This window comes from Schistocerca serialis, chromosome 2 (assembly GCF_023864345.2).
Source record: "Schistocerca serialis cubense isolate TAMUIC-IGC-003099 chromosome 2, iqSchSeri2.2, whole genome shotgun sequence".
Classification (NCBI taxonomy): Eukaryota; Metazoa; Arthropoda; class Insecta; order Orthoptera; family Acrididae; genus Schistocerca; species Schistocerca serialis.
This window is the reverse complement of record NC_064639.1, coordinates 397,666,924-397,692,627: the sequence shown is the minus strand read 5'-3', so window position 1 is coordinate 397,692,627 and position 25,704 is coordinate 397,666,924. Positions and strand designations below refer to the sequence as shown.

Here is a 25,704-nt window from a genome sequence, read left to right as displayed (position 1 = left end):
GATCTATGTCAAATGTCTCTTTGCCCAACAGTGAAATGCCAGCTGGAGCGCTACTGCTCATAGTAATAAACTCCGCACAATCAAGGAGTCAACTACAGTTTGGCGCTTTTATTTCCGCTCCTCTCGGAAGGAGTGCATTGTTTTATGCCGTTTACACATTGGTCATACCCGGTTCCTATGTAATGACCCACCCGCACAATGTGGGTGTGGAACCAGATTGACAATATCTCACATATTGGTGGAATGTCCCCTTCTTTTGGCTCTTCATGTTAAGTATAGTCTTCCCAATTCCTTAAATTTAATATTAGCAGATGATGCCTGAATGGTTGAACTGGTCCTCAGTTTCCTCCATGAAAGTAGTTTTTATTTCATTTAGTCTTGGAGCAGGGGCAGGATGGTTGTGGTTGGGACTTCTTTTACAGTCTTCTCGGTCTGTGACCCTTTTCTCCAGTTTTTAGATTTGGTCTCACCCCTTATGCCTTTACTCTGTGTATTTAATGTTCGTTATTTTTTAATTTGACTCCCCTGACTTTATCGTCCACTTTTAGCAGACCCCTCTTTCTTCTGTAATTCACTTCGAAATCGCAGGACTGATGACCTCGCCATTTGGTCCCATAACCCCCTCTCAATTAATCAATCAATTATACACTGTTGAGATGATAACTATGTGTCAGGTTTTGCAACACATCAAAACTGTCACAACAGAGAACTTCCTGGTTTGCAGCGATTCTTTGATGTGTTTAAAGTGAATGTAGCAGTTTTACCCCAGAAACTGACCACTAATATCCAAGACATATTACGTGCCACCTGGACATCAAACCACATATGCTTATCAAGAAATGAACTTGCTGACAAATTAGTTAAAGAAATAACTCTTAGTACACTGAATGAATGAAGGAAGTTTTTCAATAAGAGAGGATTACCTATGCTGTTAAGTATACATACTGCTGTGTAAAATATTCTTGGACTTGTTTACGTGTCACTTCTACGTGAAACCTTAGGCTTTTAATGATTACCAACATCCTCTTCCTTAGGAGCAACAGCATGTCATTGCTACTGCTGTGGTAGCCATAAGGCCCCAGTGGGTGAGCAAACAATTTGAATAACTTCATGTGTTTGTCATTTTTTGAGGACGTTTGCCACTATTTGTGGCATGTTTGCCAAATTATAGACTGTGTCTGACATGTTTGTCAAATATTGTCCTAGACATAACAGAGAAATTTCGATTGACAGCCGGTTTGACAAACAATTCTGAATTTTCATCCAATCTTCTGTCAAACAGTAGCCACCTGCATGCAAGAGTATCATCAAAGACTTTGAGATATCTAGCGAGTGGAACAGAATTTGAAAGGTTTAAACATTTTACCCTGCACTACAAAGATGTAAAAATGCATTAAATTTCTAATTTTTATAGACATGATAAAAAAATGATACATAGTCCCTCAAGGGTCAGTCCTTGGCCCCATTCCTTATATCAATGATCTATCAGAAAAATTAACTAAAGGGACAATAGCAATTTTTACAGATGACACAAACATCCTAATTAAGTCATATGGTGAAGAAAGCCTACAGTTAACAGCTGCAGATGCAATACAAGATTTAGCACAATGGTTCAGTACAAATAAAAGCACTCTGTCGTCAGGCAACAAGTGGCCCATCAGTACCATCCGACCGCCGCGTCCCCCCTCAGCTGAGGATGCAGATAGGAGGGGTGTATGATCAGCACACCACTCTCCCAGTCGTTACGATGGTTTTCTTTGATTGGAGCCGCTACTATTCGGTCAAGTAGCTATTCTGTTGGCATCACAAGGCTGAGTGCACCCCAAAAAATCGCAACAGCGCATGGCGGCCCAGATGGTCACCTATCCAAGTGCCAGCCACGCCCGACAGCGCTTAACTTCGGTGATCTGACGGGAACTGGTGTATACACTGTGGCAAGGCCGTTACCTAGTACAAATAAAGTAAAAATGAATTCCGAAAAATCTGTGTCAGTCAATTTTCGCACTTCACAGAAACTCCACACAGCAACATCAATTTTCAGCATTGATGGAAAAACTGTCTCGTCTGTGAATGTGATAAAATATTTAGGTATGCATATCCAGGATAACCAGAAATAGGAGGCAGACATGAATAATGTTAACAAAATGTTAAATCCACTTTCTTGTGCTCTAAGAATCCTCTCACAAAATACAAGTCGTGCATCAGTCATCACAATGTACCATGGCAGTTTCCATTCACTACTGATGTATGGAATTATCTTTTGGGGGAACTCCATATCTAGCAGAAAAACATTTAGGCTACAAAGAAAGATTGTTAGAATAACAACACGTGCTAAATACAGAGACCCATGTACACCAATATTTAAGAGTCTAAGTATACTGCCCCATCCTGTTTATACATCTATGAAGTACTAATCTTCATGAAACTAAGAATATTAAAAGAAGGAAATATCTTCAAGTGTAATTGTGATTTGCACTCTCATGATACTAGACAGAAGCACTACCTGCATGTCAATTCAGTAAGCACAAAAACTTGTTGGGAGGAGTGTATCATACTGGCATTGGGCTATATAACCACATGCCATTCTTTCCGAAAGAGGCACAAAATTTACCTAAATTTAAAGTGAAACTAAAAGGCTAGTTGCCTGACCAGTGCTTCTATTCTGTTTCTCAGTCTTTGAAGCACCAAGAAAATACATTGTAATTGATCACATTTTAGCAACGTACTACTTATTACAATCTTCAGAAAGACTCATGAAGTAGTTAGGCTATAATATTTTATTTTTTTATTGCAATGAAAAGCTCATATTAGCATTGGATCAATAACAACAGAACTATTATATATAATCAAAGAATAAACAATCTGTCCCTTGTGCGCGCCACCACATAATAATGTGTGGCAGTGATATTTTTCATGTCTGGTGCAAAGTGATATGAAAAGTGTGTGAGAGTTATTTTCTGGTCATGTGTTGTTTTTTTATCTTTGCCGTAAGACTATAGAGTCTCCTAGTTTTTGTTACTTCTATGTTGTTTTTTTAGTTTCTTCTCATTGTGAGTTTTTGCGAATAAATATTTTTTGGTTAACACATTACACCGGATGGCTATGCCTTTTCAGCCACACTCATGGTTCGCGGTAATGGAAAATATATTTCTACAACAAAGAATAGTCAGTGATCACAAGAAGTTCACCTTGGTGATAATTAATTTGGACCATCAGACCTTGACTTTGATATCTGACATTATAGTGAACCGGCCTACAGAAGGAGCATACTGTATTCTGAAAGAAGAATTAATTTCTCGGTGTGTGAAGCCAGTCGACATCAGAGTCAAACAAGTATTGTACCAAGAGAAACGGGGAGATAGGTCCCTGTCAGATTACTGGCGTCATTTACGCAGCCTGGTAGATAGTTCGACAGTCTCTGATAGACTGTTACGCCACGTATGGCAACAACAGCTACCAACGCAAGTAAGAACTACACTAGCTATATACGACGAAAGATCAGTTGACAAACTGCTGCTCGCTGCAGACAGAATCTACGAGACTCACGAGCCTACTGCAACAGTCGCAACGACGTCGACAGGTGCCACGTACGATAACTACCATTACCAGCAAGACCAAACTGACGATATAACAGTAGACTGTGCCGCGGTCGCAACGCGACAAACAACAAAAAGTTCAAACGAAATTAGAGATTTAAAAACTGCAATAGAGGATTTGCAAACGCAGCTACGCATGTTACAGTGACCACAAGTTATCTTTAAGCGCAAGAGAGACCGGGCTGGGCGTGAAACACGAAGTCAACAAGAGGACGAGTGCAAGGTGCGTTGGTACCATAAACGTTTTAGGAGAGATGCTACAAGGTGTACATCACCGTGCGCCTATTCAGACAACCAAGGTATGTACAGAAACAGTGCAGTGTTTTCATGTCAGCGACAGCGATCGTCAATACATATGTCTCCTGCTTCGAAAAGATTGTATGTATCAGACGTACTTACAGGTACAAGGTTTTTGGTGGATACCAGGTCAGACATTAGTTCGCTTCCTGTCAGCCATGAACCACACAACGAAAAAGACATACAGCCACGTTTGAAGGCAGTGAATAACTCGGTGATTGACACGTACGGATGTAAAGTGTGCAAGATTGATGAGGGTTTTTCCAAACAGTTTACCTGGTCTTTTGTAATAGCTGGTATATCAGAACCCATTTTGGGCACTGATTTTCTGGGACATTTCGAGTTGGCGGTCGACTTACAAGGAAAACGTTTGTTAAATCTGACAGACAACAGTGCAGTATCAAGCACTAAAGGGCATACAACTTGTGAGACGCTACAGGCGATTGGCAACTCTGTAGCCGAAGAGCTACATGACTAAGAGAAGAATCGGAGATGTTCTGACAGACAGTCAAAAGAAGTTAAACATAGTACGGTTCACTATATTCGTACCACGTCAGGACAACCAGTTTCACGACTAGCACCTAGAATCGTACCAGAGAGATTGACAGAAACAAAGGCGATATTCGAGGATATGTTACAGTCGGGAATAATTCGCCGGTCAGACAGTCCGTGGTCTTCACTCTTCATCCCTACACTTAGTACGTAAAAAAGATGGGTCATGGAGACCATGTGGGGATTACCGAGCATTAAACTCAAGAACCATTCCAGATAGATACCCAGTACCTAATATACAGGACTTCACATGTGCTTTGGCTGGCGCGAAAATTTTTAGCGTCCTCGATTGCAAGAAAGCATAAAACCAAATACCGGTGGCTCCAAGAGATGTTCAGAAGACAGCAGTGATTACACACCATTTGGATTATTCGAGTTTTTATTTACGCCTTTTGGCCTTAAGAACGCAGCACATACTTGGCAGCGTTTTATCGACGAAATGATAAAGGGATTAAATTTTGCTTTGCTTATCTTGATGACAACTTGGTTTTCTCTCCGGATAGTCAAACATATGAAGAGCATCTGTGTCAACGTCGCAAGCGTCTATCTGATTACGGAGTCGTTTTAAACGAAAATAAATGCGTAAGGCACAAGAACCAAGTCACTTTCCTCGGCCATACTGTGTCATCGCGACGATACAGGCCCTTCCGAAACCGTCATACTACCAAGAGCTACGACGATATATGGGAGTAATAAATTTTTATAGACGTCATCTGCCAGCAACGGCTACGGTGCAAGCACCACTCACTGAGGCACTCAAGGGACGCACGCCAAAGGTCGACGAATAATTAAGCGGACACAAGAAATGGACAACGCATTTAATGATCTTCAAGCAAGCCTCAGCAAAGCAGTGTTGCTCGCTCACCCACACACAGCTAGCTATTCTTGTAGACGCGAGCCAGTCAGCAATAGGGGCGGCGCTGCACCAGCGTGTATAAGAACAATGGCAACCACTACGGTTTTTCTCTAAAAAGTTACAGACTGCACAACAGAAGTGGAGCGCGTATGACAGAGAATTGTTCGCGATCTACAAAGCAAGTCGATACTTCCACTCACAAATAGAGGCTAGACCAGTGACTGTGTTTACAGACTACAAACCCATGATATCGGCTTTTAAAAACACCAGTGATAAGTGCTCACCAAGAGAGTTCCGTTATATTGAGTTCATAAGTCAGTTCACGACAGATATACGCCATTTAAGAGGCACAGAAAATTTAGTGGCTGACTATTTTTCAAGTATTTGCGGGATTTCAGAAATTATAGACTATGATAAACTTGCAGTGGAACAGACCCAGGATGCAGAGGTACGACATCTGTTAAACGACCCGTCTACAGGTCTGAAGTTCGAGCAAATTCTGTTGCCTAACTCCAAGCTGAAGCTGTGGTGCGACTTTTCTCAAGGCAGACCAAGACCATTCATTTCAGAAATATTGCGCAAGATGGCATTCGACAGTGTCCACACACTATCGCACCCAGGAGCCAACGCTACAATCAAGCTGCTGACAAACTGCTATGTGTGGCCTTCTATGAAAAGAGACGTGCTCCTTTCTGTATGTTCCTACATTCCTTGTCAACAAAGTAAAGTAGGACGACATGTGCGTGCTGATATTGGAGATTTTCAAGGTACCTCTGCTAGATTCGCACACGTTCACGTGGACCTGGTTGGACTTATCCCACAGTCAGAGGGTTACAGTTATTTGTTTACGGCCACAAATAGGTGCACAAGATGGGCAGAAGCAACTCCAATAGTCGATATTTCACCCGAAACTACTGCGAAGACGTTTCTGTGTACGTGGGTTGCCCGTTTTGGATGCTCCCTTCATGTCACAACTGAACAGGGACGTCAGTTCGAATCTACGTTGTTCCTCGAGCTATCCAAAATGCGCGGTTTCCAACGCCACGACACGACTAACTATCACCCTGCCAGTAATGGTATGGTCGAACGATGGCACAGAACACTCAAAGCAGCATTGATGTGTCATCAAGAGAGATGGACGGAAGCATTACCATTAGTGTTGTTAGGCCTGCAGACAGCTCACAAACCCGATATTGGTGCATCAGTTGCCGAGATGGTTTACAGCGAGCCGCTACGGATTCCTACAGATTATTTAGTACCAACCTCACTACCTGGATCATAGGGCCTCACACACTGGGTGCAGCAGCTAAAACGTCACTGCACAAATATACATCGGCCGCCACCTTCTCGCCATGGCAACCGTAAGGTGTTTGTACACAAAGACTTATATGATTGCCCTCACGTTATGTTGCGAACAGACTCAGTCAAATCGCCTTTACAACCACCATATACGGGTCATTTCAGGTGCTGAGTAGAAATAAGCATACCGTGGACATAATGTACAATGGTGTTCCGACAAAGGTATCGATTCAACGTGTCAAGCCAGCATGGGTTTTATCCTCTCCGACCTCTGACACCATGCCTGTGCAACAACACATGATGGACGCAGAGCATACTGAAACACCGCCCAGTACATCGTCCGAGACAGGGCAAGTCGCCTACAAATGCTACCCTTTACCGTGCGTCTATGGATATTCTGCTGGCGATTCCCACAGCATAATTATTCTTAACCATATTATTCTTTCAATCATCTTATTAGTTTTATAATTATATTAGTGGTGTTCAGCGTGTGTCAGGTGTTGTTTTCTAAATCACAGTATGTATAAACTTGTATGTAGTGTATCTAACCTGACTTATACTATATCGTTTGTACAAACTGTATATCTACCACGAGTTACAGGATGAATAAAGAAATAAAGAAATATTGGTAACCCCTTCCATTATTCTTACTGCTCGTTTTTAATTTTAAAATATTATTTTACAAAACTTGCATTTCCTCAGAACATCACAGCATACAATACAGGCTATGCATACGCGCATAGGAAGCACATAGTAGGCTACAGTTTCCAGAATCATCGCTCTCTCAGCAATCTTAATAAATATCTGTATATACTCAACCTTTAAGATTGCTGAGAGAGCGATGATTCTGGAAACTGTAGCCAACTATGTGCTTCCTATATAAATATCTGTATATACTCAACCTTTCAGCACTGAAAGACCTGAGCCGAAACAAGGCCCCGGAAATAGATAACATTCCATTAGAACTACTGACGGCCTTGGGAGAGCCAGTCCTGACAAAACTCTACCATCTGGTGAGCAAGATATATGAGACAGACGAAATACCCTCAGACTTCAAGAAGAATATAATAATTCCAATCCCAAAGAAAGCAAGTGTTGACAGATTTGAAAATTACTGAACTAAGAGTTTAATAAGTTACGGCTGCAAAATACTAACGCGAATTCTTTACAGACGAATGGAAAAACTAGTAGAAGCCAATCTCGGGTAAGATCAGTTTGGGTTCCGTAGAAATATTGGAACACGTGAGGCAATACTGACCCTACGACTTATCTTGAAAGCTAGATTAAGGAAAGGCAAACCTACGTTTCTAGCATTTGTAGACTTAGAGAAAGCTTTTGACAATGTTGACTGGAATACTCTCTTTCAGATTCTGATGGTGGCAGGGGTAAAATACAGGGAAGGAAAGGCTATTTACAATTTGTACAGAAACCAAATGGCAGTTATAAGAGTTGAGGTGCATGAAAGGGAAGCAGTGGTTAGGAAGGGAGTGAGACATGGTTGTAGCCTCTCCCCGATGTTATTCAATCTGTATATTGAGCAAGCAGTGAAGAAAAGAAAAGAAAAATTCGGAGGAGGTATTAAAATCCTTGAGGTTCGCCGATGACATTGTAATTCTGTCAGAGACAGCAAAGGACTTGGAAGAGCAGTTGAACGGAATGGTAGCGTCTTGAAAGGAGGATATACGATGGAACATCAACAAAAGCAAAACGAGGATAATGGAATGTAGTCGAATTAAGTCGGGAGATGCTGAGGGTATTAGATTAGGAAATGAGACACTTAAGGTAGTAAGTCTGTGGCACAACTTGAGTGGAAGAAGGGATCAGTTGGTAGGACATATTCTGAGGCATCAAGGGATCACCAATTTAGTATTGGACGGCAGCGTGGAGGGTAAAAATCGTAGAGACCAAGAGATGAATACACTAAGCAGATTCAGAAGGATGTAGGCTGCAGTAGGTACTGGGAGATGAAGAAGCTTGCACAGGATAGAGTAGCATGGAGAGCTGCATCAAACCAGTCTCAGGACTGAAGACCACAACAGCAACACTCAACCTTTTGTTCAATAGTTCAACACGTTTTTCCCATTTTAAATGATTATCTAACCAAATCCATTGCATGTCCTGTTCAATGGCATAGCTCCCTAATTGCAGGGTTATTGTTTCAGAACTTTAGTTTCATTGTATGTAAACCATATTCTACAGTCGGAGATGCAAATGCTAATACAGATATCGTTAGCTATAAAAGGGCTCCGATGCAGCTTTTAATAAAAATGCTAACATCAATACAAATTGTATTATTTTGCTGAACATCAGAAGATTCGAAGTCGATGGCGAGCAATTTTTCCTCCGGTTGTTCATATCTGTGGCTCAAAGACGTCACGGGTATGTTGATAGTAGTAGCAGAAAGTTGTGTTGTCAGATAGCCGGTGTCTGTTGGCAGACGGAGAAATGTTTGAGTGGGTGGCAGACGGTGTTGACATTTCTGTGTTGAGCTACGGCGGGCCAGAATGCATCGCCTTCTTGTCACCACAAATGAAATTATTGGATACATTGTTGGCTTTTGGAATAGCTTGTTTCTTGATTAATAAGGGTTACAGAAATATTAGTTTACCTGATAAATTAGTCTACGAAAGAAATGATCGTGGAGGGAAACGTCTATTGCTCATTATGGTTTGCCTTATATGGGGTATAGAAATAGGATTTAAATTTGCCACGCGCACGATGATCTACTTGCTGAATCCGTGCCACGTTACTACAGCCGCTCAGGTAATATACAAGTAGAGAACTTAGACATATAGTGAGATAGAAATCGTTAACAATATCATTTTAATGTTGTTAATTACTCCATATGATTGAATATTACAATCGTTGGAATAATTGGAAAAATAAACAATTGTCCTTCTGTTATGCCAGTCATCCCAATAGAACAAGTTACAGACCTGTTGTTTTTATACTTGAGAAAATGCATGCAGAAATAGCTGTTGACAGACCAAGGGAAATGTCGGCTAAAGTTCCCCACATGAGTGTAATAGGAAGGAAAGATTGTTGTTATGTAGTGAGTGTGGGTGCAAATGAATCGTCACTGCTCTCATGATGTGCGTGGAATTGAAGGAAATCTGTGTGATCGAACTTGTTAACGCCGCCTCAGTTCATAGCGACCCTTTTGCATGTTCTTCGTCCTGTAACAGACAGATTGCAGAACTTTGTTGCGTTACTGTGTTGGCAAGAAAGTTGTGTTTTTATGATGACAGTGTGCACTACAACGCAGTGTTGCTGTATTTTTCTTCGTATCATTGTTTTGGCTGCTGCTGTCTGCTTGCTGTAATTTCATTTTTCATTCTGGCTTGCTACTGACTAATCTTCTTGTCACTGAATTATGTATTCAGGGGATATGCTGTTGCTCTTCCACATCATCATGACCCTTTTTGATGAAGTATTTCTGGGATACCCGAGTATGGCATCCTTTAACAGGCCTATACTGTTAACAAATATAGTCTTACTTCAAATATTCCACATATATTCTATTTAAAATATGGGTATCAACACATCTGGATTAATAACCACTCTTTCCTAAAAGGTTTGGCTTCTATACAGACTCTCTTTGTGGAGACTACATACCGCCCGGCAACATCTTTGTTGAACTTTTTTAATTTTATTGGCCGTTTTCTTCTGATATACTAATTTCTGACCGCTGTTGTTTAACAGTGGGTTTCAGTGTGAAGACTGTACCAATACGTCACTGTGTATGTGCATATTTTTTTTTTTATATATGTATAAATATTATTCTTAAGTGAGCCAACAAAACATGTGGATGATTTTTTTTTCTGTTATTTGTTATTGGTTTACACTATTCCCACATGTCTAGTTTTTGTGGTTTTCCTTTTCAGAATTTGAGAAGAGCAGTTACTGAGCATATAAATCACAGTGAAAATTTGACCAGCCATGTCTTAAACTCACTGACAGTTTTCAGGTAATTACATCCTAATTTTAATGTCAGTTTTTCTTCTATTTCTGTTGCTGATTGTCAGAAGTGTGGAAATATACCACATTCAAGCATAATATCCTTTGTTTCGACAATATAATTTCTGGTATGCAGAAGGAATGCGTAATTTGATGTGCCCATTGATGATACCCATCGTAACTTGTTACTTGTAGATGCTTTAAAGTGGGCCCGCTTTGATCTTGTGCTTTCTTCTACTGAATGAACAACCTCTTTGATAGTAATGGATTTACTTCCACTTTTAGTATACAAGGATTCATAGACTTTTGGCTGATGGCAGTTATGAAGAGCACTCGCCCTACAGATGTACAACTCATGCAAAGCAAAGAATGTTGTAAGACTTTGACCTATTAGGCCTACATGTAAAATACTCAAAAGAAATGCTCACGGGTGCCAGAAATTGTCAAAAAGAGCTCAGAGTACAGCAGCTTTGCATGGCATTGTGTTTTTGGAAGTCTCCCAAAAGGTATATACATCTTGCCAAAAATACCAGCCATGTAACTAGAAGCATTTTTGAGCCTTGTTTTGCTACTATTGTAGTATTTAATTATGAGAAAGGTATTCCATAAACTTCGCAACCTGTAGGGTATATGGTTCCACTCTTCTATATCATGATGAATGGTTGTTGCCAAAATTTTGGGTACCTTTTTGGTGGAAAGCACGCAACACACTACTTTGGCCCAGATATGTTTGGTGGTATTTGTACCACGGTATTCAGTAGGCAAGAGTAATAAATGCTCCTTATTTTCTTTGAATCACAGTGAAGTGTATGAGAGCATTATCATGGTCATACAGGAAATGTTTATTTCGAAACTGTTGCTACATTGGATGAAAGGGGGGGGGGGGGCTTTTTGTATAATGTTTTCATAAACACCTGCGGGCCATCATACTGGCTGCTCCAGATTTTTTGCTGCCACATTTCAGTAAATATTATTTGCTATCTATCCACTATGTCCCGAGTCTTCCATCTGAATGCCAGACTGTGTGTAATACTCACTGTTTAGTTATATGCGACCATAGCTCAGCAGTGTGTTTGTCACACCTGAATATGCTAGTGCGTTGCGCCAATGAAATATTCACAGGTTTTGCAATGGTATCAGATGTTTTGCTCAATAACTATTTTTACATTATTTGTATTAAAGTATCCGTTGCTGTTTCAACCCATTTGGCAGTGCATCAGGAAAGCAGCATGAGATGTGCTGTCTTGCTTTGTTGTGTTGTATGTAATGTTCACAACAGGCAGTATTGCATCCCAGTATCCTTGTTCGACATTTGCGTACATCATGAGCCTATTGGCCAATGTACTAATGAAATGTTTCTTGAGGCTATTTTTCTGCAGATGGTAGCCATTTGCCATCCTGTGAACAATATTTCATTGTGAAATTGCTTCTGATGCTAGTTCTGACAAACAATTTTCCACAAGTGGAGATCATTACAAGTAGTGCTCCATACTACTTCAAAACTATGTCTTCTACAAGAAACCTTGTAATTTCGGGACCTTCAGCAGTCATTAAGACATTGATGACAGTGTACTGTGTGAGATAGTCATTGCTCATTACTATCCATTTATCCCCAGGAGGTTAATTCCAAAGCAATCACTACCAGGTGATTTGAGGGTAACTAAGGCATGTGCTTCCATTGTTAGCATTCACTGCAATGGGATATATAATGTCTGATAGACCGGTAGGGACTTGGAGAGTGATAGAGCTTTCTTATTTTATCAAGGATCTTCAGAAATACTAGATGGCATGATATCAGAGCATTGTGAAAATACCTCAGTGAGGCTGGTCATAAATGAGCTGGCATGATGAGCGACCATTTCAGTCCCGTTGTGTGTAATTCTTTCCAAATAATGTTGTGCCCATTAATCTTACTTTGCCTTTGGCAGCTTCTTCCTTCTCTAAGGCCTCTGTGATGTTCAGAAATGCTGGATCTTCCCATCATTCAGCTGTGGCGATGTCTGGGTTATAACTGTTGTTGTAATTTTCCCCCATTGGATTCTGTGAAAGGCGGTTTGCCTCTTGTGTTTGCATCTATTTTTGTATACTACGGTGGTGACATACTAAATGGTGGTCAGTTACTGCAGTGAATGGGCAGCCATATAAATAGGATTGGAACCTGCATGGCTGCTTTACTCTGCTAAAGGGTGATTCTTCTTGACTTGGAGAGCACTCCAGAGATGTAAGCAATATTTCTGGGTTTGCTTTGGAAATGCATATCTCATAATCAATAGCACAATTACCCAAAATTCAGTAGCAAAAGTGTATAGTTCCATCTAAGCATTCTTGTCAAAAAGTACCAGGACCGATGAAGATGTCTGGGCCTCCATAACGATACAGAAAGATATGTCTAACTTCTCACCCCCAAGAAAATTTGGCATTTCCCTGCAGCAATCCCTGTAACGGACATGCGTTGCATGTGAAATCTTTTATGAACTGCCTGTAGTAAGAGTGTTTCCCAAGGAAGCCTCTTGCATCATTACTCTGCTGAGAAGATGAAAATCAGTTATGGCTCTATTTTTTTCTAGATCCGGGTGGAATCAGTTTCTGTTAGCTAGATACCTCAAGATTTTAATTTCTTGGGGGGCAAGGAGGCACTTTCTCAGCTTCAGGTGTAGACGTGCATCATGTATATGTTTCAACACAGTTGTGCAGTGGCACAAACATTCTTCAGATTTCACCCAAAATCCATTTCATATGTCAAAGCTGGTTGTTTACCAGGCATTCAAATGTGGTTTGAGCATTGTAAAGATCAAACAGCGTAACAGAACTTTTGTCAGCCTCATAAATCTCGATCACTCAGTGGCCAAACTACATATGCATAGTGGGCAGTTACTTCACTCACATCAGACAACCCAAGAATTTGTGGCAAGGGGTATACACCTTTCTGCTGATTTTTGTTCAGCTACCAGTAGTTGGTGCAGAAACTCCATGTGCCACCTTTTGTCTTCATGAGGACCAGAGGAGAGCTCCAAGGACAGCCAAATAATGCTTTCTGCAGCATTTTCGCCACTCCATTCTGAATCATTTGTTGCTCTGCCAGAGACATACTCTATGAACTCTTACTTATTGAGAGGACAGGGGTGACCCCTGTATTGAAATGGTATCTTATTTTGGGTTATTTGGTCTGCCTTGTCTGAACTTGAATGTGTCTGAAAATTGACGCAGGTGGGCCAGTATTCGTTGATGTTCCTAGGTCAAGCAGGTGTCTATTGATGTCTGGATACTAGAGTCCTCCAGAGTGTAGTTTGTAACTGTGCATCAGTGTCACTAAGCTGACCTTCCTTAACTGGTTGGGTTGTCCTTAATCAGGTACCCTTAGGAATGAGCTGTGAATGTTCATGGCAATTGGTGACCTAAAGCTGTTCTTGTGTACCTGTGTTGGTTATACTCAACACTAGCATATAAGTTTCCTTTGTGAAAAAGAGTACATTTTTGCACTTCACTTTACCTTCACAGTTGCACTTAAAATAGGACCTGTTGATTAGAACTTGTCTTGTTGATGAAGGTTGAATAATTATGTTTTTGTTTGTAGACAGTCACTCAGAGCAGTCACTATTGTGTGAACTTGTTGCAGTAACCTTATCAATCTGGAGTGCCATCTTCTGTCCGCTAGGGAGCTTGCAACACTTTTGTGAATACTTGCATGGCAAGAATAGGGTCTCTAGCCATTGCAGTACTCTTACATTTCCTGTTCTGCAATTGTACTCTTAAGTTATTTCTTTTCCTGAGCTTGTCTGTAAGATGACATCCTTGTTGACAACATGGCTTATCTAATAGACATTGCTAATAGTTGCTTACCTTTTTCTTAGATATTCTTTTCCTAATTCATTTTGACTAACTCGTATCTGGTTTCCACTTCTAGGTTTGACCTCCGTTCTTTCAAAATTTTTCAGTAGTATAGGCTTTGTGTGGTAGATAGTGCAAAGTGGCACATGTCTACCCACTGCCCACTGTGAACCGATATTGTAAGCACCTTTCGTGTGAGATGATCAAATTAGGCACCTGAAATCCAACTGTAACCCATCAGTTGTAGAGCGGGGGGGGGGGGGGGGGGGGGGTAGTACCTACACAGTTGTAGTCCCTCTCCCCTTACATTGCAGGGAGAGCACTGTTGTTGCCAGGGCTGAAAATTTCCTTTATATGTCCGCAGAGTAGGTGCATGTCAAGTCTGGGGCTTAAAGACTCCAGGCACCAGTTACCATTTTAGTCAGCACTTGCTATGACTTCGTAGTGCCCATTGGGAGAGCACCTGCTTGGAGTGGCCAGCAACATGCCAGATGACCTGCTGATGGATGCAAGAACACAGCAGGTCTCATTGAAAAATTAAAAGAAAGATATGGCCCCAAGACTTTCCCTGACCATTCCATGGGAGGAAAGCAGATTCAAAAGAAACACTGTCCATAGTACATAGTATGAACCCAAAACCAAAATGAAGGTGCCCACTTTTGTGATTATAAACATGATGAGCATAGGGCCCCAAGCAATTGCAGTACTTCTTCCTTTCCTGTGCTGCAATCTTGCTCTTTGACTGTATCTTTTCTTAGACATGGTCTCTAAGACAAGTTCCCTGCTGGGAACTTAGCTTGCTCATAGGTCATAAATTTAGGCATATCCCCCTTCGGTTTTTTTTTTACACCACATATTTTGGCTAACTTATATTGGGTCCCTTGCATCTAGTTTTGATCTCCTCCATGATTTTTTTTTTTTTTAAATAAAGTACAAGCTGTCTGGGGAAGGATGCCCAAAGCCCAACCAATCCATGTGGGCTGGGAAGCCATCAGTCGTGATGTCCACAAGGTCCCGTCATGGATGGACCATGCGCCGTGGGGCTGGGTTGCCGTGAAGTCTGGGCATCAGTCCCCGGCGGAACCTGTGATCAAGACCGCGCTGCGGCCAGTCCTGCTGGAAGTTCTTGCTGTAGTTAGTCAGTCATGGTGCTGACCTCCAGAGCTGAAGCTGACATCTGGCGGCGAACGGATGACTCCTCCGAGCTGGAACAGACTCCCGGAATCATCACCTACAAAGATTGAACATTCGGACACGGACCATGTCTGTCCTGAGATCCGAACTGCTTTTTAATGGCTTCTGTCTGTTGCTGCCTGTGCTCCACTATTTATATCCGGCAGGAGGACATTTTTTACCCTCGGTGGTAGCTTTTTATTACTCCCGCGGTATATTGCAGCGTAACTTAGCGTGCTGGCCTCACTTCCCCTTACTCAGCACTCTCCAAGCTTCGCTCAGCACTCGGTCTGTGTGCGTCCTTGCATCGGCCTGCTGGTAGACTGCTGCTGTCAGCAAGGCTATCTGTGCCTGCCTACTTCACAACGCCTCGGTCGCCGGCGTGTCTCTGTTTTTCCATTCTCCACTGCGTGAAGCAGTGCTTACTACATGTGGCCGCAACAGTATGTTTTCACTGGTTTAATATGGATAGTGACTGTGATTCCTGTGTTAGGGGGCATCACTGGGGGGGCGGGGGGAGGCTGGACATAGGAATCCAAAGGATGTCCAGCATGTCCCGCATGCCACCCCGATCGATCTATTGCTGTGCCTGCTGTGGTTATTGCCCACACTAAGGCTGACCTCTCACTCTCGTTCGAGTGGCACATTGTTCCAAAGTGTGGCTGGCAACAAAAGATCCGGGGAACTGATCAAAGGGCCTCCCCCATTCATCTGATGAACAAGTTTCAGGCACTATCTGTATTTGATAAAGATCAGGAGCGAAATGCTCTGCAACATCTGATCAGTCACAAAGGGTGGGATTATTGGTAATGGAGAACTCCAATGTTAGGCATATATGGGAATAAGGCTGCCAAGCAGGGGAAGTAGTCTGATGTGCACTCTGTGTGCATTTGGGGAGGAGTCATCCCAGTTGTGGAACGGGTGCTGCCAGATTCCATGAAGAGCACAGGGTGCAGCTAATGGCAGGTGGTGCCTCATGTTGTTACTAATGATATGTGTCACTCTGGATTGGAAGAGATTTTCTCTGGTTTCAGGCAGCTGTCACAAGTGGGAAAGATAGCCAGTCTAGCTTGTAAACTGAAGGCAGAGCTCACCTTCTTTAACACCGTCGGCAGGACTGGCTGTTGACCTTTGATGCAGGGCAGGGTAGAGGGTCTGAATCAGAGGCCAAGAGGGTTCTGCAACCATGTAGGCTGCGGATTCCTCGATTTGCGTCATTAGGGTAGTGGGTTTTCGGGTCCTGCTTAATAGGTCAGGGGACTGTTACACACAGGAAGTGACTACATGGGTAGTGGGGTCTGTGTAGAGTGAACTAGTTAGTTTTTCAGGTTAGACGTTCTTGAGAAATTACGGAAGTGCATCAATCTAAAAGTGTGCAGAGCATACACAGGATGAGGTTAGACTGAGCAACACTTGGTGCCATAATTGCCAATTGTCATAGCTGTGTTGGGAAAGTGCCAGATCTCCAAACGCTAATAGAAAGTACTGAAGCTCAAATCACTATAAGTAATGAAAGCTGGCTAAAGCTGGAGATAAGTTCAGCTGGAGTTTTTATTTAGAATGTAACGGTGTTTAGAAAGGGTAGATTAAATACATTTGGTGGTGAATTGTTTATTGCTATTAGTAGTAGTTCATTTTGTAGTGAAATGGAAATAGGTAATTCCTGTAGGTTAGTGTAGCTAGGGGCTACACTTGACAACCAGAATAAATTAATAATTGGTGTCTTTTACTCCCTCCTCCCCCCTCCCCAGCAGCTCCCATGATACAGTTGTTGGGCAGTTCAAAGTAAACTTGAGTCCAACTTCAAATAGGTACTCCACGCATACAATAGTAGTTGGTGGTGACTTCAATCTGCCTTTGATACATTGGTGAAAATATGTGTTTAAAGATGGTGGTAGGCATTAAACATCATCTGAAATCATACTAAATGATTTCTCTGAAAATTGTTTTGAACCGTTATTTTAGGATCCCACAAAAAGTGTCAGTGAATGTGAAAACTTACTTGACTGCTTGGCAGCAAATAACATTGAGCAAATAGGGATCATCATGAGAGATACAAGGATTACTGACCACAATGCTGTTGTAGTAAGAGTGAACACTGTAGCATCCAAATCCACAAAAATAAATGCAAAATATGTAAATTAAAAAAAAAAATCAGATAAAAATTTGCTTGGTGCCTTCTAAAAAGACAGCCTTCGATCCTTCCAACTGACTTTGTAAGCATAGACCAGTTGTGGCTTACATTCAACAATAGTTTGGGCAGCAGTTGAGAGAAATACATAAAATAAATTATTAAGAGATAGTACTGATCCCCCTGATACACAAAACAGGTCAGAACATGTAACACCTCCGATTTATTTATCTCGACCCGATCCGGATCTGATAGCAGCCCAAACAAATATTAATTAATGTGACCGTGTACCTAATGGGGCTGGCAATCGGATTTGACTGCTGCGGAGTTGTTACATTCCATTTTGTCCTTCTCAAATGCTGTAATAATGAAATGTCCGGTGACAACAAGAAACGCCAACACAGCTTCACTAATCAAGGACCTATATTCGTCTCAAAAACACAAAAGGAAGGAGACAGCCACTGCCTTCGTCATACATATTTAATAACGGCTAATCTCAGCACAGGCTTCTTCGTTATTCATAATCGTCACACGCAAATTCAATCACTGCAATCCAACACTGCAATCCAAAAGATGCCGGCGCGGTAGACGCGAAACCAAAAAAATATTGGCACAAAAATATCACTGGTCACTCTCGTAATTATACTTCTTCACTTTCCCCGTATTATTCTAACACAAAAGGGGCTAAACCGCGGCGATGGCCACTCCCTTTGTCGGTAAAGCCTTGCATTACAGCAACAGGCCTCCGCACGGCTCGACCTGTAACCTGGGAACTGGCTCAACTCACACTTGCTCTCGCAACACGACACACTATCGATTGTTTGCCCTATCAACCTGTGCCGAGTGCAAACTATGGTAAGGGCCTACTGACCCCTTACAAACACTGTTGCAGAAGCAGTCAAGAAAGCATGTCAAATTTATAAGAATGTAATATATTTAAAAACAAAGATGATGTGACTTACCATACGAAAGCGCTGGCAGGTCGATAGATACACAAACAAACACATACATACACACAAAATTCAAGCTTTCGCAACCAATGGTTGCTTCGTCAGGAAAGAGGGAAGGAGAGGGAAAGATGAAAGGATGTGGGTTTTAAAGGAGAGGGTAAGGAGTCATTCCAATCCCAGGAGCGGAAAGACTTACCTTAGGGCTTTCACATCCCGCAACTACCCTCCCGACCTGGTACCGAAGCAAATAACCAGAGCCACTTCCTCATCCCCTCAAACCCAGAACCTCCCACAGAAGAACCACAAAAGTGCCCCACTTGTGACAGGATACTTTCTGGGACTGGATCAGACTCTGAATGTGGCTCTCCAGCAGGGATACGACTTCCTCAAATCCTGCCCTGAAATGAGATCCATTCTTCATTAAATCCTCCCCACTCCACCAAGAGTGTCTTTCCACCGTCCACCTAACCTTCGTAACCTCTTAGTTCATCCCTATGAAATCCCCAAACCACCTTCCTTACCCTCTGGCTCCTACCCTTGTAACCGCCCCCCGGTGTAAAACCTGTCCAATGCACCCTCCCACCACCACCTACTCCAGTCCTGTAACCCAGAAGGCATACACGATCAAAGGCAGAGCCAGGTGTGAAAGCACCCACATGATTTACCAACTGACCTGCCTACACTGTGAAGCTTTGTATGTGGGAATGACCAGCAACAAACTGTCCATTCGCATGAATGGACACAGGCAGATAGTGTTTGTTGGTAATGAGGATCACCCTGTGGCTAAACATGTCTTGGTGCACGGCCAGCACATCTTGGCACAGTGTTACACCGTCCGGGTTATCTGGATACTTCCCACGAACACCAACCTGTCAGAACTCCGGAGATGGGAACTTGCCCTTCAGTATATCCTCTCTTCTCGTTATCCGCCAGGCCTCAACCTCCGCTAATTTCAAGTTGCCGCGGCTCATACCTCACCTGTCTTTCAACAACATCTTTGCCTCTGTACTTCCGCCTCGACTGACATCTCTGCCCAAACTCTTTGTCTTTACAAATGTCTGCTTGTGTCTGTGTACGTGCGGATGGATATGTGTGTGTGTGTGTGTGTGTGTGTGTGTGTGTGTGTGTGTGTGTGTGTGTGTATACCTGTCCTTTTTTTCCCCCTAAGGTCAGTCTTTCCGCTCCCGGGATTGGAATGACTCCTTACCCTCTCCCTTAAAACCCACATCCTTTCGTCTTTCCCTCTCCTTCCCTCTTTCCTGACTAAGCAACCATTGGTTGCGAAAGCTTGAATTTTGTGTGTATGTATGTGTTTGTTTGTGTACCTATCGACCTGCCAGCGCTTTCGTATGGTAAGTCACATCTTCTTTGTTTTTAAATATATTTTTCCCGCGTGGAATGTTTCCCTCTATTATATTCTTATAAGAATGTAAAATCTCCCAGACTGGCGATGTTTTACTCAAGCTTGAAATTTAGCAGAGACTTAATGTAAGGTGCCTTTAGTAGTTTCTACAATGAAACTCTGTCTTAAAATCTGTCAGAAAATTGGATGATATTCTGGTTGTGATCACTGGCAAGACAAAATCAATATTTTCATTACGCAATAGCAAGTGTAATGCTACCGATTACAGTACAACTATAGTGGAGTTACTAAACATGGTTTCCACCTGCAGGTCTGGGGGTTAGAATAGACTCAAGATATTCCCACCTGTCGTAAGAGGCAACTAAAAAGAGTCTCACATGTTTTGGCCTTTAGGTGATGGTCCCCTGTAGCGTTTGACCTCCATTTTTCATAATTTTCCTGAAGAGTGAGCTGCATAGGGAAGGGTGCTTTACATGATGCATCGTGTCCATCATGCATCAAGATCTTTAGGCCTACTTTTTCATCATTGCATTGCAGTCCTGCCCATTCTCCATCTCTTGGGCGAGGACACCTTCCTGGATGCATTTTCCACCATGTGCTATGCAGTGTCACTTTTTGTGCCGACAATGACCATGGACTTCTTTGCACCTCATATCCAACATTGTAGTCAGTCCATTGTGATGGGGCCGCCATGTACCCTGATGGTTGTAGCCTCCTGACAACACAGTGATCGCTCTGCTGATTCACGCGCCGTTAACTCCCCATGTATGCAAAGGAGTAGATGCCTGTCACCTTGGGGCATCGGAACACCCGGCAATGACCATCCTGCCAGGTGGCCTTTACTGTGGCTGGGTGGCGCCTGTGGGGAGGGCCCCTGGTCGAAGTGGGTGGTATCAGGGCGGATGACATGCCAAGAAGCGTAGTACATCATCTCTTGCTGGTGGTCCGCCGCCAGCAGTCTTTAAGTGGCCAAAATCTTTAATGCTAAGAAATATGACCCCAAGTCATTCCCCTCCCTGGCCACACTGTGGGAGGAACACCAGGCTAAGAATGGCAGTGAAGCTTATTCATCCCGGTACCTCATGTGTACGAGAGTTGATGGGGAATCTTTCATGTCCAAGAAGCCTCAGTGTTTTGTGGAGCATTTGGATGACAAGTTTGGGGAGGTGGAGGGCAGGGTGCGATTTGTGCTTTTACCAGTGGGGGGGATGTCTTAGGGGGTTATTAGAATTATATATGTTACTAGCTGGGACCGTGGCGTTACACATGGTTAAACAGCTATTTGTAAATAGATGTTAATGCCGAAATTCACTATTCACACGTATGCACTATCAGAAAAGCCATCCCTTGTTATATCTTTAAAAGTACATTATAGGTAAAGCTTATTTACAGAATCATCTACATACAGGTATACGAGGGGAATACAAAAAGTAGAGGCACATTTGTGAAAAGCTGTACTTATTCTGATGATAGAAAACTGAAACATATTAATAGTATTAATATTAAGTGTTCGGCTCCACAAATTTAAATTATATGTAAAGTTTTACTCCGGAGCGTGGGAAATAAACATCCCAGGTTGGGACGGATAAACTAAAACCAGAGGAGGGGATGGTCTGATGCAGAGGGGGGGAAATCCCCCCCATCCCCCCCCTGCAAATCGCACACTGGTGGAGGGCTAGAACAAAATGTGCTCTGGGTCAGTTTTGATAAATACTGTATCCTCTGCCCAGTCACGGGCATTACTCGCTTGTGGCAAGTTGGGGTATGTTCCTATTACCATCACGACTCATAAGAGCTTAAATATGGTCCAGGGTATTATATTCCACTGGGACCTTCTTAACATTTCGCATGACCCTAAGGACTCAGTTGCTCCTGCCGCTCTCTGCTGTCACTTCCTCTCGATTCTTGACGTGTTCCAGGCTATGAAGTGGTTTACACCAATGGCTCGATGGCTGATAGTCATGTTGGCTTTGCCTACGTCCACAGAGGCGATTTTGAACAGCATTCCTTGCCCGACGGCGGCCGTGTATCCACTGCAAGCTGTGGCCATCTCTCATGCACTTCAGTATATCCGTTCATGCTCTGGGGAATCGTTTCTTCTGTGTACTGACTCCTTGAGCAGCCTACAAGCTATCGACCAGTGCTACCCTCGCCATCAACCAGTGCTACCCTCGCCATCCAGACCGATGACCACGCTGTCTGGTCTCCTTCCCCAAAACCAGCCAACCAACCTCGCCATCCTTTGGTAGCGTCCGTCCAGAAGTCCATCTATGCCCTGGACCAGTCCCGTCATTAAGTGGTGTTTGTGTGGACTCCAGGACACGTCAGCATCCCAGGCAATGAACTTACTGACAGGTTGGCCAAACAGGCTACACGGAAACCACTTCTGGAGATGGACATCTCTGAACCTGATCTGCATTCTGACTTACACCGTAGGGTCTTTGGCTTTGCCAGACAGAATGTCATAACAGTACACACAACAAACTGCGAGCCATTAAGGAGACTATGAAAGTGTAGAAGTCTTCTGTGCGGGCCTCTCGCAAGGAATCAGTTGTCCTCTGTTGGCTCTGCATTGTCCACACTTGGGTGACCCACGGTTACCTCCTGCGCCGTGAAGACCCTGGTTGACAGTGGCCCATATTCTGGTGCACTGTCCCACTTTGACTGCCCAGTGAAGAAACCTTGGGTTACCGGACTTGTTGCCGCTAATTTTATCTGATAACGCCTCATTGGCTGATTTAGTTTAAAGTTTTATTTGTGAGGGTAGGTTTTATCATTTGATCTAAGTTTTAGTGCATGTTCTTTGTCTCTCTGTGTCCTCCACCCTAGAAGCTCTAGGGTGGAGGTTTTAATGTGTTGCAGAGTGGCTGGCTTCTCCTTTTTTATTCTCTAGCCAGACATAGTGATCTGCTTTGTTGTTTTAATCTCTTCATCCCATTTCTTGTGGTTCTGTGGTCTTCTTGTCCCCTTTTGTCCATTTACATGTTTGTTGCCCTTCATAGTTCTTGTGTTTTTTCCTTTCATTCTGTTTTGAGTTGTCAGTCTCGTTCATTTTATTCCCACATTTGCGGCTTGTTTTAATCAGAATAAGGGACTGATGACCTTGTAGTTTTGTCCCTCTCCCCCCCTCTTCTAATCCAACCAACCAACCAACTAAACATGGTTTTCCAATATTCTTTCTCCAAAGAAGACAAAGTAAATGTTTGGGAATTCGGATCGATAACAACTGCCAACACGAATAACTTAGAAGCAGATATCCTCAGTGTAAAGAAGCAGTTTAATCAGTTAATAAAGGTAAGTTATCTGGTCCAGATTCTATAGCAGTTAAGTTCCTTTCCGAGTATGCTGGTACAATAGCTCCTTACTTAGCAATCTTATACAACTGCTCACTCGCCAAACATCTGTACCTAAAGACTGGGAAGTTACGCAGCTTACACCAGTACATAAGAAAGGAACTAGAGTAATCCACAGAATTACAGAGCCATATCACAAATTTCGTTTTGCACTAGAATTTTAGGACAAATACTGTGTTTGAATGCTATCAATTACCTTGAACAAAACAATTTATTGACAAGTAATCAGCACAGATTCAAAAAAATGTTCCTGTGAAACACAACTAACTCTTTAAACAGAGGAAATACAGAATGGAATAACACGTATAATGTGGAACAGATCTACTAGAGGCTACCTACGTGATGCTTGTCTGCTCTCTTCCGGAATATTGCTGCAATGCGTGGGATCTGCGCCGGATAGAATTGACAGAGAACATTGAAAAAGCTCAGAAATGTGCAGCTTGTTTTGTGTTACCGTGAAATAGGCAAGAGAGTTTCATGGATGATACGCAATTTGGGGTGGCAATCCTTAAAGCAAAGGGTTTTTCATTATGGCAGGATTTTTTCATGGTGTTTCAATCACCAACTTTATTCTCCAAATGTGAAAATATTTTGTTGGCGCCCTTGTGTATAGGGAGAGATGATCATTATAATAAATTGAAGCAGAGCACAAATGGAAAGATTAAGCTTTTGTTTTTCCCACATGCTGTTCACGAGTGGGAATGGTGAGGAATAAGCATGAAGGTGGTCTGATGAACCCTCTGCCAGGCACTTGTGAATTGGAGAGTAGTCATGTAGGTGTAGATGTCTGGAAGCACTAGGACTCTGGGCAATGGCTATAAGCCATGTGGCCATTGCTCTGGTTGGTTGGCACCTGTTGCGAAACCCCTTACTGTGAGTAGGCAGCATAATGGATGATACTTGGCACAGCTGATGCCTGCTAGGCTCCAGCAGTGTCTTTGGACAGACTTCTGCAGTACAGATTGTTTTGACCCTAAGAACTTTCACACCGTGGCCACTCCTTGTGAGGGAAGCGAAACCAAACGGCTTGCAGAAATTTTCTCCCCTCAGTTCATGGTTTGCACTCAGGTAGATGGAGGGTACTTACTAGAGAGCCAATGTTCTTTGTGGAGAATTTTGAAAATGTGTTTGGAACTGGTTCCATCTTAGTTAAAATGGTGACTCCTTCCAGTCTCAGGCATTACCGTTTTGTAAAAAATGGTGATGTACCTGCTACTGAAGCACTCCATAAAAATCTAAAACCTGATAAAGGATATAATTTTTCGCTGTGGCTTAACACAGTAGGTAGATGACTAACACAATCACTTGAAGTGCGGGATCCATTTCATATGTTGCGTATACCGAGGTCTGCCAGTCAACAGAGTGGACACCTGAGCGTTCATCTTCACTTTTTGGATGGATTAGCTTCTAGAGAAGGTCAAAATCGTAGTTCGCCATTGTGATATGAAGCTGTATTTCCCACTCTTGTTGTGGTGCTTTAGAAGCCAATGCTTCTGGAATATCCCCAAAGTGTACTATCCTAATTAAGGAATGCAAAATCAAGGAACTGATGATCCAAGTTGCATCATATTTTGAAGCTCGGAAAAAATACAATCATTTATATTCTGTCTCAGGGACAGAGTGTCAGCAGTATCGCATATTTATTCTCTCACTGCTGACCTCCAGTAGTCATGAAAATAAATTAGACCATGGAGGTGACAGGCCCTCTTCTCTCATGGTTCCTGCATCATAATCTTCGGGAACCTCAGCTGTCCATGGCCAGCAAGAGAAGCAGAGCCCTATTCAGTATCTACTGATGATGGGACACACTTTTGAAAACCCTCTCCTCAGAAAGCCACAGACCAGTGATCCATTAGCCAGTGGTTGCACGAGCCACTGACTGTGGGTTCAAACGTTGCCCGCACTAGAGTTCCTATGCCCACAGTGGATAATCCCCCATAAGATATGCAACCACAAAAAGTAGTAAAAGAGAAAAGGAAGAAATCATGTGACCCCAGTGGCGCCAGACCTTGGTGTCGGAACCTATGTTTGGTGATGTTCCACCCTCACTAACAACATACAGTGGTCCAGGACAGCCTTAAAGTCATACTTAATTAACATATGATCAGGGACCATGCAAATCCTGCTACCTTCAGCATCTACTGTCTTGTGCAACTTCCATCCAGTTTTCAGTGGATCCTAATTATTGCAGGTGTTTTCATAGTCCGTCTTCCCGTCTTGTTTGTGGTCTTCCCACAGGGGTGCCTTCCCTCTGGCCTTCCTAGCATCACTACGTTTTGGCTGTTGTATACCTCTGCTGTACCTTCATCCTCTCTTCTGCAGATTGCATTGTCGAGCTTGTGAGAGATG

At 42.7% G+C, this 25,704-nt stretch overlaps 1 protein-coding gene and 1 pseudogene across 1 annotated transcript in view; one reads left to right on the top strand and one right to left on the bottom strand.

The window, feature by feature from the left end:
- Positions 1-1,830: 1,830 nt before the first annotated feature.
- Positions 1,831-1,948, bottom strand: LOC126459017 (5S ribosomal RNA; annotated as a pseudogene).
- Positions 1,949-9,009: 7,061 nt separating this feature from the next.
- LOC126455567 (transmembrane protein 164) overlaps positions 9,010-25,704 on the top strand; it is a 163,728-nt gene continuing 147,033 nt past the window's right edge. Inside the window, exon 1 of the mRNA XM_050091320.1 lies at positions 9,010-9,363. Coding sequence (XP_049947277.1) covers positions 9,046-9,363 — 318 coding nt within the window. The 5' untranslated portion in view covers positions 9,010-9,045. The remainder of the gene's footprint in view (positions 9,364-25,704) is intronic.